The 17,824-nt window shown below is 36.7% G+C and overlaps 1 protein-coding gene across 1 annotated transcript in view; it reads right to left on the bottom strand.

Moving 5' to 3' along the window:
- Positions 1-4,114: 4,114 nt before the first annotated feature.
- The window catches only part of KCNJ3 (potassium inwardly rectifying channel subfamily J member 3), a 104,036-nt gene continuing 90,326 nt past the window's right edge, over positions 4,115-17,824 (bottom strand). Inside the window, exon 3 of the mRNA XM_026697212.2 lies at positions 4,115-8,414. Coding sequence (XP_026552997.1) covers positions 7,819-8,414 — 596 coding nt within the window. The 3' untranslated portion in view covers positions 4,115-7,818. The remainder of the gene's footprint in view (positions 8,415-17,824) is intronic.

A 17,824-nucleotide genomic window follows, 5' to 3' on the forward strand; every position in this document is an offset into this window, starting at 1 on the left:
TCAAAGATGGGGGAGGGATTATACAAAGCCTATTGTGACATCTCAGGTTCTCATAAAATCTCTCTTACTATGGGTGAGCTGTCTGCCTTTCTTTGCTTAGGACAGGTTGCAAAATCTTTAAATACTTTCAGCCAGGGGTGGGATACGGCAAGGTTAACCACCGATTTGGGATTTACGAGCTTCCCTGCATGCTGTGAGCTGCGTGCCTGTAAATCGTCATCAGCATGCTGTGTGCAGAGAAGCAGCCTTTTAAACAGCCCTCTTTTCCTGCGTTTTTAAATGCAGCTGTGCCTCGTTGGGCAGCTGAAGTTGAAAAAAATCAGGAAATAAAGATCAGGTAAGAGCCCGGGTGGGCCGCTGGGCAAAAACATCAGCAGACATAGAACCGGTTCTATGTCTGCTGCTCTTCAGAGTTACCGGTTCTACAGTGGTGGACAGAACCGGTAGAAACCCACCCTTGCTTTCAGCTACAAGGATATATGCTGCTACTGTTGTCACTGATTGATAAAAATGACTCACGCACATTTTTAATGATTCACAGCCCTTTGAGAACTTGGTGGATGAGTAAAATAATATTCAGGGTTGTTTTTAAAAAAAGGAATAAAACCACACGATTCCATGTACATTTAGTTAAGAATAGGCTCACGTGACAACAGTGGGTCTTACTGCCAAACAGATATATTTAAAACTGTACTGTAATTTCCCCTTGTCTCATCATCCTATCCTAGCTAAACTTTCAAGTAATTGAATATATTTATAGGAATATCCATTGGAATATTTGACAGGTTTTGTAATTATTGTTTTTAATTACTCTGTTGTGTAGACTCCACTGAATAAGGTACTATACAAATATTTTTCCAAAAGAGTAATAAGGGTAATTTAGAAACAAAGGATTGAAGTGGCATTGCTTTCAATAATTATTTTGTGATCCCTCAGAGCAGGGGTGTCAAACTCACAGCGGCGTAATGTGACATATTTAGGGGTAAAACCGGGCATGGGGATGGCCAGCGCTTAACGCATCCAGCCCATGGGCCGGGAGTTTGACAGCCCTGCCTCAGAGTAAGTCAAGCATGCAAGAGTGACATCAGCCAGTTCAGAGTAGTTATGCATGTTATATCTCATAGCAGCATTCCAATGTCAATGAATTGTGGCCTATTGAACAACTGTAGAGGTGACCTTTTCTCTATCCCTATGAAAGGCTCCCATGTTTCATGGGAAGCTGTTCCAGGAGGTGTTTCTTGTGGGAAGCACAGAAAATGGGAAAGTCCCTTTTTGCATGAATTGTTTGGTAAACCCAATCTAAATTAAAGGTTCAAAGATATAGTCATCATAACACTGCATATCAAACAATACAAATATCTATGTAAAACACATACAAAAAAAACATTCAATGCAGAGAAAAGATAATTATAGCAAAATATTTTGTCTAAGTTATGAAATATTTTTGAACCCCAAATTTATCCAAACATATTTTTGGGGTTATTGCTCAAACAAAAATTCCTAACATAAATATCCTTACAAAAATAAAACAATTCAAATTGTTCCCCACCCCCAATTCAATTATTTTCCAAATGTTATAATTTACAAATGTTGATAGAATAGTATAACAAAAGTAAATACGTTAGAATTGTATTACGAAAGGAAAATATAATAATTTGAATGTGGTATGTTAAAATTTGCTACTACAGCCACCCATTTTTATTCCCTAAAGTCAAATTTTCAGTGCAAAGATTGACACTTTGCAATAGGGATGAACTTTGGGGCTCATAGGGCCTGGTCCAATTATCTGGTATTCTGACAATTTAAGTGCAACTGTGCCTGGATCTTCAGAGGTAAAGAGGTCTGCCTGGTAATTTTCGGCTGCTACAGAAAGCTGTATCAATATACTGTTCGCCTATATGGCAAAGATATTTTCCATCAAGTTTGTATCCTGGAAGCTCTTCAAAACACAGATCTTCTCTCACTTTCTCTTTCTCAATTTGTATAGCTGTCCATCTCAAAGGTAGTCCTCAACTTACAACCACATTAAGTGAGAAATTTGTTGAGTTTTGACCTATTTTACAACTTTTCTTGCCACCGTTAAGTGAATCAAGGCCATCGTTAAGTTAGTAACACGGTTGTTAAGTGAATCTGGCTTCCCCATTGACTTTGCTTGTAAGAAGATCGCAAAAGGTGATTACTTGACCCTGGGACAATGCATCCGTCATAAATACGAACCAATGGTCCAGCATCCGAATGCAAATCACATGATCATGGCGATGCTGCAACAACAGAAGTCATAAGAGTGAAAAAGGGTCATGAGTGTGAAAAATGGCCATAAGCCACTTTTTCCAGTGCCGCTGTAACTTCGAATGGTCACTAAATGAACTGTTGTAAATCGAAGATTGCCTCTATTATATTCTGAAACAAATTTGATGATTATCAACACAGCTGTTAAAACCAACTATCGTACATACAGGTAGTCCTTGAGTTATGACCACAATTAAGCCCAAAATCTATGTTGCTAAGTAAAACATTTGTTCAGTGAATTTGCCTCATTTTGTGACTTTTCTTGCCATAGTTGTTAAGTGAATCACTGCAGTTGTTAAGTCGTATGGTTGTTAAGTGAATCTGGATTCCCCATTGACTTTGCTTGTTAGCAGTTCACAAAAGGTGATCATGTGACCCCGGGACATAGCAACCATCATAAATAGGAGTCAGTTGCCAAGCATCTGAATTTTAATCACGTGACCATGGGGATGTTTCAATGGTTGTAAGTGTGAAAAACAGTCACAAGTCACTCTTTTCATTGCTGTTGTAACTTTGAATGGCCACTAAATGAACTGTTGTAAGTCAAGGACTGCCTGTACAATCATTAACTCTCCAATCACCCACTCAGTAGTCATGAGAGGTTGGTTTCTGTGGAATAGTCTTTCTCACCCTATGTAACATTAAGATGCATGGACTTCAGTTCCCAGAATTCCCCCAGCCACCATGCTTTTAGGTTCATGCTGGCCAGGGGAATTCTGGGAGCTGAAGTCTCCAGATCTTAATGTTGAGAAACACGGCTATAGAAGAAATGAGACATAAGACTGGTCAAATTTTAAAGAGATATCACCACCACCACCACCCCGCCAGTATATTGATAATGGGAGAAACATGTTCCTTTAAACAATCATAATGCACAAGAGAGGATAATTATTCTGCCAGCAGATAAAGGAAATGCTACAGTGATTATGAATGTGAAAGACTGTCAGAACAATCTTCAGGATCTCTTAGACTAGGCAACTCATAAAAACTTAAATGTGATCCAACAGCTCATGTCTTATGGCAAAACACTTAACTGCACTTTTACAGTCTTGTAGTGGATGCATGTCAACATATATTAAGGATTCAACCCTATTTCATTGAGGAATTAATTAAGTTTGGCCTTAGACAAGATAATGTACTGATCAGTTCTGATGTGTTTTTTACTTTTTAGAAAGTTGCTGATTAAGAAAACATCAGTACTGTGTATATTAAGAAAATCTTCTCCAAAGACTTTACCAATTTATTCCATTGTTAGCTAACTGGCAGTTATTTCCAGAGGAACATCAAATTCTCTGAGCAAATTAAATGGGCTGACATAGGTTGCCCACTGAGTTTAGTTTCTATAATTTCTACATTCAGAAATTTGAACCCTGCACTTTTAAAACTGTATGTGGACAACTTTTTTGCGATCTGGAGTTATAGTGAGGAAGAACTCAAGAAATTTCTAGAGCATCTGAATTGTGTCCACTAAAATATTTGATTTATGATAAAAGAGAAGAATGGCCAACTTATATTTTTGGATGTTCTAATCATTAAAAAAAAAAAACCAACGATTTGGACATACATGCATTTAATGTTAATTTTATGTAATTCACTATTAATTCTAACCACCATCTCCTCAAACTTTAATCAAAATAGGATTAAAACTCTCACTGATCATTCTTGACTTATTTGTGAGCTTGAAAAGATTATTGGATGAGTTGAGATATCCTGATTTTATCAGCTAATGGTTCCTCTGATGGTGAGATTACACAAGTGATACAATCCAACAATAAAAACAGCTTCACATATACATCAAAGGACAAACTATACCCAGAGTAGGAAAGGTGGTTTTCCTTTTATTGAGAAAATTACAAACCAAACTGAACATTACTGGAGAAATACAACTTAGAAACTATCTACAAACCAATGTGAAAAATTCAATAAATTATTCATTTGTTTAAGGATGGCAGGTCATCTTTCATCATCGGGGTTTTGTTACAAACTTTGCAGTTGTACACAGGTATGTATTGGAACTAAACAAAAAAATTCAACTAAAAGAACATGAGAAATATTACAACTTGAAAATTAATGGTAGCTGAACACTCATTGCTACATAATGGGCATAGATTCAATTTAAAGACACACAAGTATTAGCAATCATGTCAAATTGTCATGCACAACTACAGAGAGAGAAGCTATTGAGATTTATAAACACTCCAAGGTTAACAAGAAAGTCTGAATGTTAACAAAACCTGGTTTCTAGTTTTACGTCACCCTAAAAAAAAGCCCTTGATTAACCACACTTTATAGAATCTTCATCGGTCTTACCTGAAATAATAATTATAAGCAGTAGCTGGTTTCAGACAGACCAATAAAAAAATTAGCCCCTTTGGAACTTGTTAAAATCAGACCAATTACAAATTCGCTTGTATAAAGAACCAATCAGAAACTGGCTTTCCAGTGACATTATCCAATTAGAGATTACTTCTGTTCCAAATACAAGAGTTCTGTTGGTTTCTGCTCAGTTGCCTGTGATCACTTTGCCTCTGAAGATACCAGCCATTATTGCTGGTGAAATGTCAGTATACCAGATAATTAGTCATGGCTTATTAGCTCAGAAGCTTGGCCCCATTGGATTGATGCCGGTCGTGAAAGCTTGAATTATTAACATTTGTGGTTCAAACACTGGAATGGTGCAGGCTTCATCAATTTCTGCATTTTTTTCTTTCTTTCTGGCTTCACTTCATGGCAAAAGAAAAAAGGTCTAAGGCCAGATTTCCATCTTCCAGGCATTAACTGATTAAGCTGGTTTTGGAACTGTAATTCAACCCAAGGATCCAAGTTAGGAAGTCTGATTAAGGTCTAAAGAATAGCACAACTAGCACTAAACTCTCAAGGGAATGTTGGACTTTTTCATTGAACAGTTCCCTATGTCAAATTATTATGGCATATTGCAGGGAACTGCAGAAGTGGTTTCTGATATGGCCTAGGAAGCAGTTTCTAACAGAAAAGGGGGAAAAAAGGTCAAATACTCTTCTGGGAGCACACAAGCTCTTGGAATCACCCAAAGTATCTTGGTTTCTTGCTGAAGGTTTTGTGTTACACAATGAGAGTGGTTCTGCTCTGAGGTTTATCGATCGTCATTGCTTTGGATGCCTGGTTTTCACTTATTTAGAAGAAATCTTCCCTATATTTATCCTTTCCTGTAGCATGTAACACAATTTCTATAATTGAGCCAACTTAATTAAAGCCAATTTTTCCTACCCTATAGGCACCTCTGGCAATGATACTCCTTGATCCCTGATGTCTTGTGTGTGTGTAGCACACTGTAAACAAAATTATTATAGGCTGTGTATATATATATATGGGTTACTCTGATTACTATAAGTAATCCTATTATTAGGACTGTGACTCTTGTTTTTGTGCAGTGAGATTGTACTTAGATCATATATTTCTAGATTTTTGGGTACTCTTTTGGACTATGCTTATAGGAATTTCACAAAAGAATCATAAGGATTCTAAATCTGTGATGGCTAAAATAGCCAAAAAGGAGAAGGGTTGCATTTTTACTGCTAAATTGTATCTCCTCCTCCCCCCACACCCGCCACAAAATCTCACTGATCCTTATAGTTAAATTCTGATGAAGGTAGTCATAAGGCTTCCCTTCTTTGTTAATCCACTGTAGCGGCTTCTGAATGCCTTTGAATGTAAGTTACATTTTTTTTTTGATGGCTCTACATACATGTAATAGCTGGAAATAACCTTGGAAAACAAGATACAGATATAGATCTACGTCAGCTATTTGGCTATTTATAATGTAGAGTTATCATTCTCTCTTCCTGATTGTTTAATATCATTTTGGTTGATTCAGTGGCATGTAGAAGCAAAAACGACTAGCATAATAATGCAACAACAGTAGAACTGCCTGCTCTGAGTTACAATATGGCCCTTTTAATTGATTTGTGCCTTTTACCCGTGATGTGTTTTCCTATTTTGCAAGGGAAGTGCAACCTTGGCATGCAAATGCACCTTTTAATCCTTTTTGTACATCAGTTTCTGATAGTGCATAGTAGGTACTGTTATAAATTATCTTTATTCACCTTCTTACGGCTAAGGAGGACTTAGGCAAGAGTGCATTGATGATTAGGCTGCTTGTACTGTGGAGAAAAAAAAAATCTTTTCATTAATGAAGCTGCAGACCCGAACAAATGCTATTGTCATAAAATAATCTGCAAGTTAATTTCCAATAATCAGGAACCTTATAATAACTGCTGAGATGACTACTCCAGAGGTTTTTGATTTCTAAGAAGTTAAGAATAGCTCTGAACCTATCTGTGCTTACAGATTTACAAAAAGCACTTCACGAGGGATTACACAACTTTCACAGTAAGCTTTTGAGGCCCTGGGTTATCTGAATCTAACTTTACTGTAGGATGAATATGGATATAAAGAGTCAATATGAAGAAAGGAATTTACTTGATGCATGAAAAATCAGAGTAAGCCATTAGTGTAAGAAGTCAAGAAAATATTTCCATGTCGAAGTTTATTTCATACTTATTTTAATGAAAATGAAACAACTATGTATCACAATAACTTTCTTGATTTTATGACGTCTGCCTAAAATAGAACTCTGCCTGCCATGTATTTTGCCTGCTTCTAACCAGAATTGACTTTTTTTGTAAAGAAAAAATAGAGTATCCATATAGCAAAATAAACTGGGGAAAGTGTTAAAGCAAAAAAAAAAAAAGCTTAAAGGGTTAAAAGTTTTGGTGTTCAGAATTCTTAATAGCTGTAGCCTTATTTGAACAAAGAAAACATGCACTGTAACTGTCTGAAGAAAAACAACACAATTTACATCAGGAAAAAAAATGGGCATGATTCAGCCAACATACACACTTAACTGTATTGACTGGAAAGTAATTAAATATGTATTTAAAGATTAACCAAAGATCTGATTCAGTTTCTTATTTATGTATAGTCTTCTCCTGCACGTTTCCTTACCCTCATGAGAGCTGCCGCGGCTGCTACTGAGTGAGCGGGAGATGTTTCAGCGGAAAACTCCCCATCTTTCTGAAGGAAATGGAGGATGCAATGGGCACATGCTCATGCCTGAAATGTTCATCTTTTGCTGGATTCTGTGTCCTTACAAATTATAATCTGCCCTGTTAGTAGCTCACTTTTGTTTGTACTTATTAATCAAAGCTTAAGAAATATAGGAGAATTAACCCTCCATTTACATTTTTCCCAGAATATACAGTATAAATATAATAAGAACCATGCCATAAAACTATATGCAAAATTTGCACACTATTATTGCATGCTTGTGATGATACTACATGCCAAATAGTATTAGCTTATTAGCTTTCGAAGTGACCCTAAGCTGAACTTCAGATCTCTTATTGTAGTCCTTAAAAAGGGAGCGTATTATCCCAGAGTACATGTAGCTGTAAAGAAACCCAGTCACCAAATATTATTTCAACGTGTTTACTTTTCTGCCCCAGTTAGAGATAATGGCCATTCAAGTAATGCCTAAAAAGTTTGTTCCTGTTATGTAAACCGATCGGAATTCATTTTTCTCAGCTTGGGGGGAAGGTTTCCATCCATTCTGCCTCCTCCTCCTCCTCCTCCGGATAACCTTTGAAGTTTTGGTGGCAAGTCTGCCATAGATTGGCTCATAGGGTCTGATAACATTTTTGTGGTCTTAGATATCAGTTTCTCCTCTGAGTTTCCAGGGACAGAGCTTATTCGCTGAAGTTTCATGGGGAGGTCCCCCATGCTGTAGGCTTTTTCTGAAGTAGTAGAACTCATTCTCAACAGTTTTTTAGGAAAGTCTTCCCTTCCAGTCATTTTCTGTAGTTTGGAGGGTATCTTTGTACCAATGTCATCAAGGCCATCGAGACATTCTATAGAATTATTCCTTTCTTTACTGTTACCTACAGCTGGTGCTATTAGAGGGGAGGACATAAGCAGCATTTCTTCCTGTTCTTTCACACTGTAAGGTGGAGTAGGAACTTCAAAGGTGGCATGGAACTGGGAGTAGTCTACTTTGAAAAAGCCTTCCTCTAAGGAAATAACAGGGAAAAAGCGATGACCCCAGAGAACTTCATCTTCTGTGTATGATGTTCTGGCTTGACAAGTCATTCCTGCAGTCAAAGAGGAAACAAAAACTTAGTGAATGAGTTGAAAATAACATTATCTACACATAAAACACATTGGGTTTGATTTCCAGCTCTCTGGGCTCCATTTCCAATAATCTCAATGGAATGTGAGGGTGCCCATGTACATGAAACATATGACAATTGTTTCTTTGGAGAAATTTTGCCAAATTGTTCTGTAACAATTATAAGCTGGGGACATTCAACTCCATTCCTGGAAGGCTGCCCTCTTGTTCTGCTGCATATGTGCAATATTTGGAATTGTTATAAAAATTGCTTTAGTTAACAGACAAAACAAAAACCATGCTGAAAATACATTAAAACAAATTACACGGACACTTAAATAAAAACTATAAATCAGGCAGAAGCAAAGGACAGCCTTTTCTAAAGGAACTGGGTATTGCAATTGGAGTTACATGACTGATATTCTACAAATTCACAGATGGATTAGGCACCTGACTGGATGAATAAATTATCCATCAAAAGTACACTTTATTATTCCATTTTAAATGTAGCTAGTGAATCTATAACTGGTACCATAACCAAGTCAGATCTCGTTTGACCACATCATCTTTGGTTGACACACATATTTTTCAGGAAGAATACTGTTCTACCCTGAACATACTGAAATTGTATTCTAGGTCCAATTCCTGACTAAATAATCTCTATTTTATCTGAATTAAATTACAATGCATTATCTCTCTTCTGGTCCATTAGAATCATCAGATACTCAGAAAATCTCAAATATTTCACTAACCTCAATAGGGCTTTACAGCCCCTCTATAAGTGGTTTACAGAGCCAGTCTATTCCCCCAACAATCTGGGTCCTCATTTTACACACCTTGGAATGAATCTAAGGAATAACCACAGTCCCCTAGCCTAGCCCATCTGAAAGTGACTGAGCCATTCTTGAAGCTAAATTAAAATGAATTATTAATAAAATGACTATATTGAAATAAAAAAAAGCATTTAATACAATCAAGGAGATACTAGTAACACTATCTCTCAGAGTTAGTGACTACCGATACTATTCATGGAGAAGATGCTTACCAAGCATGTTTCTAATGACATTATTCTTTCAATGAATCTCAATATTATTAGATTTCATGACTGTCTGATTTCTATATTAGGAAGTGTTTGATGAAAAACATGTTATACTTTCATACATTACTGGAGCTTAAATTATACTCTTTAAAACGCAAGAGTTGCTGTATTCTGCCATCAGGGGGAAAATGTAAAATGCGTATCACCAGCTGAGAATTGTTGCAAACTTTCAAGATTTCAAAGTTCTTGAGGATGCAAGATGCTTAGAAAGGGATGGGGAAAACAGAAGGAAAACAGCTGAACTTACAGCCATGTCTGAATTAGAAAACATTATGGTAGAGAATTCCTTGAATTTGCAAACTGAGTAGCTAATAAGTTCTCACATCAAGGAATAAAGTATTTTTAGAGCAATTGAAAGCATTTCAAGGGTGTCAATTTTTCATTGCAACACAAATAGCTGGCAGAACAAGAACCAAACCATATACTTCCTACTATCTATCTTGATCAATCAATAAGAAATCTGAACTAATTAATTCTGGGTTGTTTGAAAACCAGAGTGTCTCTTTGGCTTGTATTTGTCTTTCAATATAAACACCACAAAAATCAACTATATTAAAAAGAACTGCACTGCATGTTTGTCATCAGAAGTTTCTAGTGGATACAACAGGATATAACAAACTTATCATGATGCTTGTATTTTAAGAATAAAGTCAAAGTCATCTCTGAAATTAGTGTTCCCAAAACTGTGACACTTCACTGTTATTGATGACAAAATATAGTACATTAAGTTTGATGCTATAATTTGTGATGCAGTAGTGAAAAAAAATTAGGTTTTTTTTTTACCTCTTACCTTCCAGGCTGCAATCATAGCAATTATATTTGTTCCAGCAAAATATGCATTGCTTAAAAATGTAATGTAAAAAAGAGCGGATTATACAATACAAAAAAACCAGTCTTCTTACATCTTTATGCAAATTTAAAATAAGCATCCCATTTCTTTCAGGTGTATTTATTAACAAACTCCCATCTTTCCTTTTTAACTAGCTGTTTGTGTTGTTATTCATAGAAATAAGTGCTTCAGAGACAGGGAAGATACATCCTTCTGCCTCAAGCAGGATCATCTTGGCAAAAGGAGAGATGCTTACTTAAGCATGTTGCAGAAAAAGAGATTTGCCTCTGTTCCTTCCTCTCCACGTGAAAGCACTTTTGTTCTTTTGAAAACTGCAAGCAGGTCTTTGGTAAAAGATAAGGAAAGAAGCTAAGAACTGAGTCTATGGAACAGCATTCCTGGATTTCTGGGGAAAATGAGGCTTTCTGTTTATTAGATGTTGGAAAAAAGTTCCATAGTCTTATGGGTTTGTTTTTTCCTTTTGGAGATCATTGTAAGATGCCATGTGTCATTAGCAGAGGTGGTATTCAGCAGTCTTTCAATTGGCAAGCAGATCATTTAATATTTCCTATCACTTCCGGCCCCCTGCTGTGGCTCACTTCACTTCAGGCTTCCTACTCAGAACTGAGATTATTACTGCCTTTTTTGGTGATATTCTGGAGTAAATAAAATCATCTTACGTAAGTATCTGCTCTTGTATTTTCCCATTTTGGTGAAAACAATATTACTTGAGAATGGGCATTTGAGGGTTGTGAGGTATGTTAGTATGCGGGCAAGTGTTATAATGACTATCTTTAATTATTTATGAAAGAAATAAAGGTTGGCTATACATAAACAAAACATTGCATTATGTTGTCACTGTCGCTTTTAATTCTTACTTTTCCCCCCCTGATCCTTGGAAGTCTAACTAAACTTGAAGATATAAATGTAATGTGTAATAAATAATAAAATAAAACAAAATAGCCAATCTCCTGCTTCCATTCCTCATAATACTGAAATCATCATTCAGATCTTCTATGTTTTAAAATACCTTCAAAGTTTCACCCTGCATCAATTTCACCTCTTCTTGTGAACATTGTTTTCTGGCAGTGTTAGAATGGAAATGTGAGCTTTAAAGTTTCTTACTTTTTCCCTGTTTTCCTACTCTTTTGCTGGCTTACAGTATGTGCTTTGCACGGCAGTGAGCCTTCTGAATGTTGATTGCTGGATTGCCAGATATATTGTTCAAACTATCTCACTTGTTTTCTATCAGTCATGCATTGTCACTGACTACTGCCAAACAAGAAAGAATTGAGCCAGTTCAATATTTTGCTTGTTGCATCATTATTTGGTAAGATTTAAATAGAATACCATAACTATTCTCCCCATTTCAATGAAAAATGAAACCCGAAACAAAAAAATGTCAACTTTAATCTCGATTCATATATTTAACTTGAAAACATTTTCCATTTTATCTCTCTCTGCTTTATTTTGATTTGAGTGAAGAAGAGTCACACAAAGCAAAGAAGTACTTAACTGCCAATGCCCCTCACAATTGGGCAGGATTTCCTGACAGTACGAACTAGTTGAACAGCCTTTTGGGAAAGCAGCAAACTGTTTTTGAAAGAACCTAAATTGGCCTTAGTGGTAATGTAGCCAAGGGCTATACAACATTATTATATATTATATAACAATCTGCACAGATTCCAGTATCTACTATGAAATTGCATGCATCAGTGAAACATTTTTTTTCCATTTCCATCTCTATATGCCTGCTAATTTGTTATAGATTAGGCGACCCTGAAAATCACATATCAAGGGCTGTGTATATCTGGGAAAGTTGTGGCGGGGAATACAAAGCAAAGTTGCTAGAATATAAGGAGAACCGTCACTTGTGTTAGAGTGTCATAACTGAATGTGATATAATTATACAATGTCATGCAGATTTCCTCAATGTTCCCGTGTTTATACTTTTGCATTCACATTATGAATGATGTCAGTGTAAAAAAGTAATAGCAATCTACAAATTAATAGATGTAAGGTTAATTTTATTTAGAGCTATTTATTCAGCATAAAATATTAATCACATGCCAAGTTAAACCATAAAAATAAAGGGAAACATGCGTTTCAACTCTTTCTTAGTGCAGATTGAAGAATGAAAAGGATATCATGCTGCTATAGATAATCAAACTTCCAGGTTTCCTTGAAAGGATAATTGGTTCTTAACAAACTTTGCTTAGGGGACCATAAATTTCCCTTTGACATCAATTTGTGAGAAAATCAGCTATGATAAATGCAAGATACTTTTAAAGTTGTAGGTGATGAATATGCTAAAATCTTAATTTAACATTATCACACAAAGAGGCTTATTCACTGTTTCTTTTCATCTCAAAAGATCTACATTACCTACCTAAAATATGGTAGCTCTATGCCTTTTCTTAATCAAGAAACAAACTTTTGATATGTATACACACACACACACACACACAACTTTGTAAGGTGATTTTATTTACTCCAGAATATCACCAAAAAAAGGCAGCAATAATCTCAGTTTTGAGTAGGAAGCCTGAGCCACAGGAGGGAGCTGGAAATGATAGGAAATATTAAATGATCTGCTTGCCAATTGAAAGGCTTGAGAAGAAAAATCGGCATGGCTAAAATAAGATAATCATTTAAGCAAAATCCTCGTAAACAAATAATTTAATAGGGTTCTACTTTGTTGCATCTAATTAAAAAATGACATTTATTTCACAATGCTTTAGGCAACAATTAAATTCTATCCTCAGACCTGGAGCATATTGTCATAGCTAGGAAATATACGGCTTTTTATGCTAATATATTTTCTCACTATGTTTGGAACATGAAAGAAGTGTAGCATTGCAATCACAAGCAAACAATTTATAATGGCATTTCTTAGTATTTTTTTCCCTTGCAGAATTGTTGGAGCAATATTTGCATTTTGTTTTTTGCACTGACATGTCATTACATATGACATGTTTTCTTCCTAATCTATCCTTTAAGAATACAAGTTCTACCTAACATGATATTAATGTCTTATTCTCTGTTTTTTGCTGCCCTTAATTAGGAAGTCAACTTTTCTACACTTCTTTAACACAATTGTCAATTCTTGTACTGAAATCATACAAATAGAAGAGCTTCAGGATTATTATTTTTTTGAATTAAATTCTATGCAAACGAACACATATATACTCAACTCCTCTAACATCCTGGCCCTAAGACTTGAAGAAAGGGACAGTTTTCAGGGGTCATCAGCACTGATGATGTTACTTAATTTGGGTAATGAAACAAGCAAGTTCAGAGAGCACCAAGGAACCCTCATTTCAATCCTGATACAGATTGATACAGATACTCTCCTTTATTGGTAAGGGCAATTTTGTCTTTCGGAAGGCTAAGAGTAATATCATTGTAGTTCTAATAACATTATTATTTGTTTAAAAAAAATGACAAAACTAACGGCACATTTCTATTACTTGTTTTTGCTGCCTTGAAATGCTGCCTTGAAAAATTATGCACATTTTAACAAAAATCTTATAATGTTGGCTGTTATTATTACTGTTGATTATTAAATAGATTTGTTAACACTTAGAGGAGCCAGCTTAGTGTACAGTGCCTTTTTCACTGACAGTTCAAAGATACGACTGAAAAAAAATTCTTTATGACCAATGCCTGCATTTATTATCTTTCAACATGTCTCAGTCATATCATTGACACTACAATCAGGATATGTTGTCCTATGCCTGACCTGTTTCCTCCTCCCCCTCCTTACAGAGTGGATAGATTAGACAGAAAGAGATTACAAGAGAGGTATCTTAAACACAAGGAGGAACCACATTTTTTTATGGATATACCCCATTACATGCCTGGTTACTCTCTTGTAATCCCGCATTTCAGAAGATGGGAAAGTGGGTAAAAAGAAAGCATAGTCATGACCCCATGATTTCCCACTTAGTGATGCTTTGCTTAACATCAGAGTTGCCGGTCCCAGTTTTGGACATTAAATATCAATCTGTACAGTAGTTGTTAAGGTAACAGACTACAAACGAGGAGACTGAATTCTAGTTCCACCCAAAGTACCAAGCCAGCTAAGTAACCTGGAACCAGTCACTCTCCCAATATAAATTATCTCTTCTATGTCACCCTTTCTTCTCTAGTCAGGGTACAAGTGTTTACAGGTACAGTGGTGGGATTCAAAAATTTTTACTACCGGTTCTGTGGGTGTGGCTTGGTGGGCGTGGCAAGGGAAGGATACTGTAAAATTCTCATTCCCTCCCCACCCCACTAACCTGCTTTCCAGCTCCGTTCTCCTGTGCAGGGCAATAAAAGAAGACCCAGCCAATCATCTGGGACTCAATGGGAGACGGAAAATAGATGGGGCCAGTCAGAGGTGGTATTCCAAATGAAATTTCCATTACTGGTTCTCTGAGCTACTCAAAATTTCCGCTACTGGTTCTCCAGAACTGGTCAGAACCCACTGAATGCCACCTCTGGTACAGGGTATAACATACTGTTTTCACCAGAAATCTTCTGTGAAAATATCCACTCTAGACAATCAAGTTGTACCTATGGAAATAGGCTCCTCAGTTATATCACCTGAATGACTTAATGAGAGAAGAAACAGCTCACCATTTTTCATGTGCTGAGATTCATATGACAGTACTGCTTAAACAGAGCTTCAGTTACACTACTTTTTGTTTTGAGCTGTTATTTTCTTTTATAAAAAGCCACAGTTGAAAAGCTAATAACATGGTAATTATGAAAGCAATATACTAAATTGTTCAACATTTGTAAGGACTCTTGTACAGTATAATGAGATAGTTCCTCTAATCCAAAGTGCCATAAGTGTCTTAAGTATCAGCTTTCTTTATTAAGGAACTAAACCAGATGATTAATGTTATTTTATCTTCTTTTTGTATTTTTAAGAAAATATTTGTGGATTGTTTTTAACAGGGAGAAAGAATTGAGTCATTAAAAAGTTATGGGTCAGCCGATCTTTTCTTGCTGTTGTTAACTTAATGGAGATATTTAGATTTAACAGAGTTTATATAATAATATTCATCTTACATTTTAATTGCATCCAGGAAGTCCACTTCTTGCTGAAAGCCTCAGGCATAATCAAACGTCTATTTGTACTATTTCATAAAGTTTTTGCTTAATTTTCATTGGTACTCTCCACAGTACTATCTACCATAGCAATTCTGCATGAGCATTATCAGCCTATGAAATGTCAACACGTGCAGAAAAACATCTTTTCTTCTAAAAATACCCGTATGCACTAATAACAATGATAATAATGCCAAAAGCATACATTGGAAGCTTTGCCAGAAGTTTGGGTTCGAATGCAGCAAAAATTACTGGGAACACCAAATTGACAAAGTTCTTAAAAACGAGCAAGTCAAGATCCTGTGGGACTTTCGGATCTAAACAGACAGACATCTGGCCCACAACATACCTGACATCACTATTGTGGAAAAGAAAAAAAAATCTGGTTCATTGATATTACAATACCAGGTGACGCACAAATTGAAGAGAAACAGCTAGAAAAAATAACAAAATATCGCGATTGCAAATTGAAGTTGAGCAACTAGGGAGGAAGAAATCAATAGTTGTACCAATAGTAATAGGAGCCCTTGGAGCAACACCCAAAGGGTTGAGTAGATACATGGAAATTTTGAACTTATTAGATCTGAACATCCTGACTTTGCAAAAAAAAACCCACCCTACTTGGAACTGTCTGTATACTCAAATGCTACCTTAAAAACTCTTGGGCCCTTGGTTAGGATTTGAACTGTTAAATTTTTACCATTCCCAGACAGTGAATTTAATTGAAGATTAACCATAATAATAATATAATTTAATTTACTCAGAACAGTTGCATCCTATGACAATATCTGCAACACAATCAAAAATCCACATCTGCCAGGGAAGGATCAATAGGTGGACAAAAATACCAAATTCAGTCTGAACGGCTGACTATCTGAGAATTATAGAACCATAATTCTATAATTCAAAAGTGTATGGGGACATATCAAAGGAACAAAAGAAAAACAAAAAACAAGGCAGGCATTTTGGAAATAGAAGAGACCATATAAGATCCTCTGAACTATCTGGAACATTAAGAAAGTATTATAGCACATAGGGAACATCTTACATTTATAGCCTTGTCATTTGCCAGAATGATGATAATCAGCCTAAGTGGATATTTTATTCTTTTATCATGATTTATTATTACAAACGTGCACCTAGCTTTTTCACCTTTTTCCAATAGATGTACATGAATAACATACATTTAATAGCATTTGGTTTAAGAGGTCTTTAGTCTTTTTTTCTGTTTTATTGCTTAGATTTTACCATTTTTCATTTTAAATACCTGTATAATCCAAACATTAGGGTTATAATTGCTGGATTAAAAACAAAATAAATAAACAAAAGAATAAATGAATATTATGCCAACTAAAAAAAAAATACAGCTAATAAACCAAGGTATTGGTTTTCATTCTGTAAACCAGGAAAGCTATCTAGTAGATTAACCAAAAATCAAACCTGTAAACTTGTAGTTTTCTTGAACTGACAGATAATGTGATGGTAGATGTTTTGAAATTTAAAAAAAACTGGGTTGCGTGAACTGGAGTTCAATGTGCATCATAGGAAAAGGATTAATTTTTACACTCTCCAATAATTTCCTGATCAGTCTCTCTTCTCTCTCTCTCTCCCTCCCTCTCCCCCTCCCTCCTTTAAAGCATCTTGAAATTCCCCTATGGCCTATGACAGTGGTCAGGGAACAGGGGTAAATTACCCCAAATGGGGTAAAAGTGAAAATCTGGGGGTAATGAGGAGGTTGCGCTGGCCAATGGCGGAACTATCGGCATAGCAGCAGTTATTAAAACACCCTTGAGGCAAATTTATCCTCCACCCCACCCTTGTTTCCTGGGTCGGAAATGACTCCAGGCTAGATTCTGCAAGAGCCGCGCCGCCCGTTTTTTAGGGGAAGGCGAGCTTCTGGCATAGGGCAGAGCATTTTGGGAAAAGGGACGCTTTCCCCGCGCTGCGATGACCGCACACTTTTCGCGCGCAGTTTGTGTCACCGTGGCTCCCAAATATCATCCTCCCTTCCCGCTTCCTCGCCCCAGGCCCTGCCTGCCTGCCAACTAGCCAGCCAGCCCGGCTCCCTCCCCGAAGCCTCTCATCACTGCCAGGCACACAGGAAGCGAAGAGGCACCTGCAACTGCCGCCTTGGCCCCGAGAAAATTCCCAGAAGCCCTCGGGAAGCCTGGTGACATTTCATTCCCTGGGCGAGCTATCCGCCTTCTTCCCAGCCGCGGGGGGAGGGCACCTCCTCCCGCCTCGACCTCCAAATTATGTGTCAGCAGCCTGAGGTGGCCGGGGAGGGGGAGAGGCCGGGAGGGGTAACGTCTGCGTTTATAAATTTTTTGGGGGGGTAAGAGGTAAAAAAGTTCCCTGACCCCTG

This window comes from Pseudonaja textilis, chromosome 1, assembly GCF_049901715.1.
Source record: "Pseudonaja textilis isolate UNSWEBS1 chromosome 1, rPseTex1.2, whole genome shotgun sequence".
Taxonomy (NCBI): Eukaryota; Metazoa; Chordata; class Lepidosauria; order Squamata; family Elapidae; genus Pseudonaja; species Pseudonaja textilis.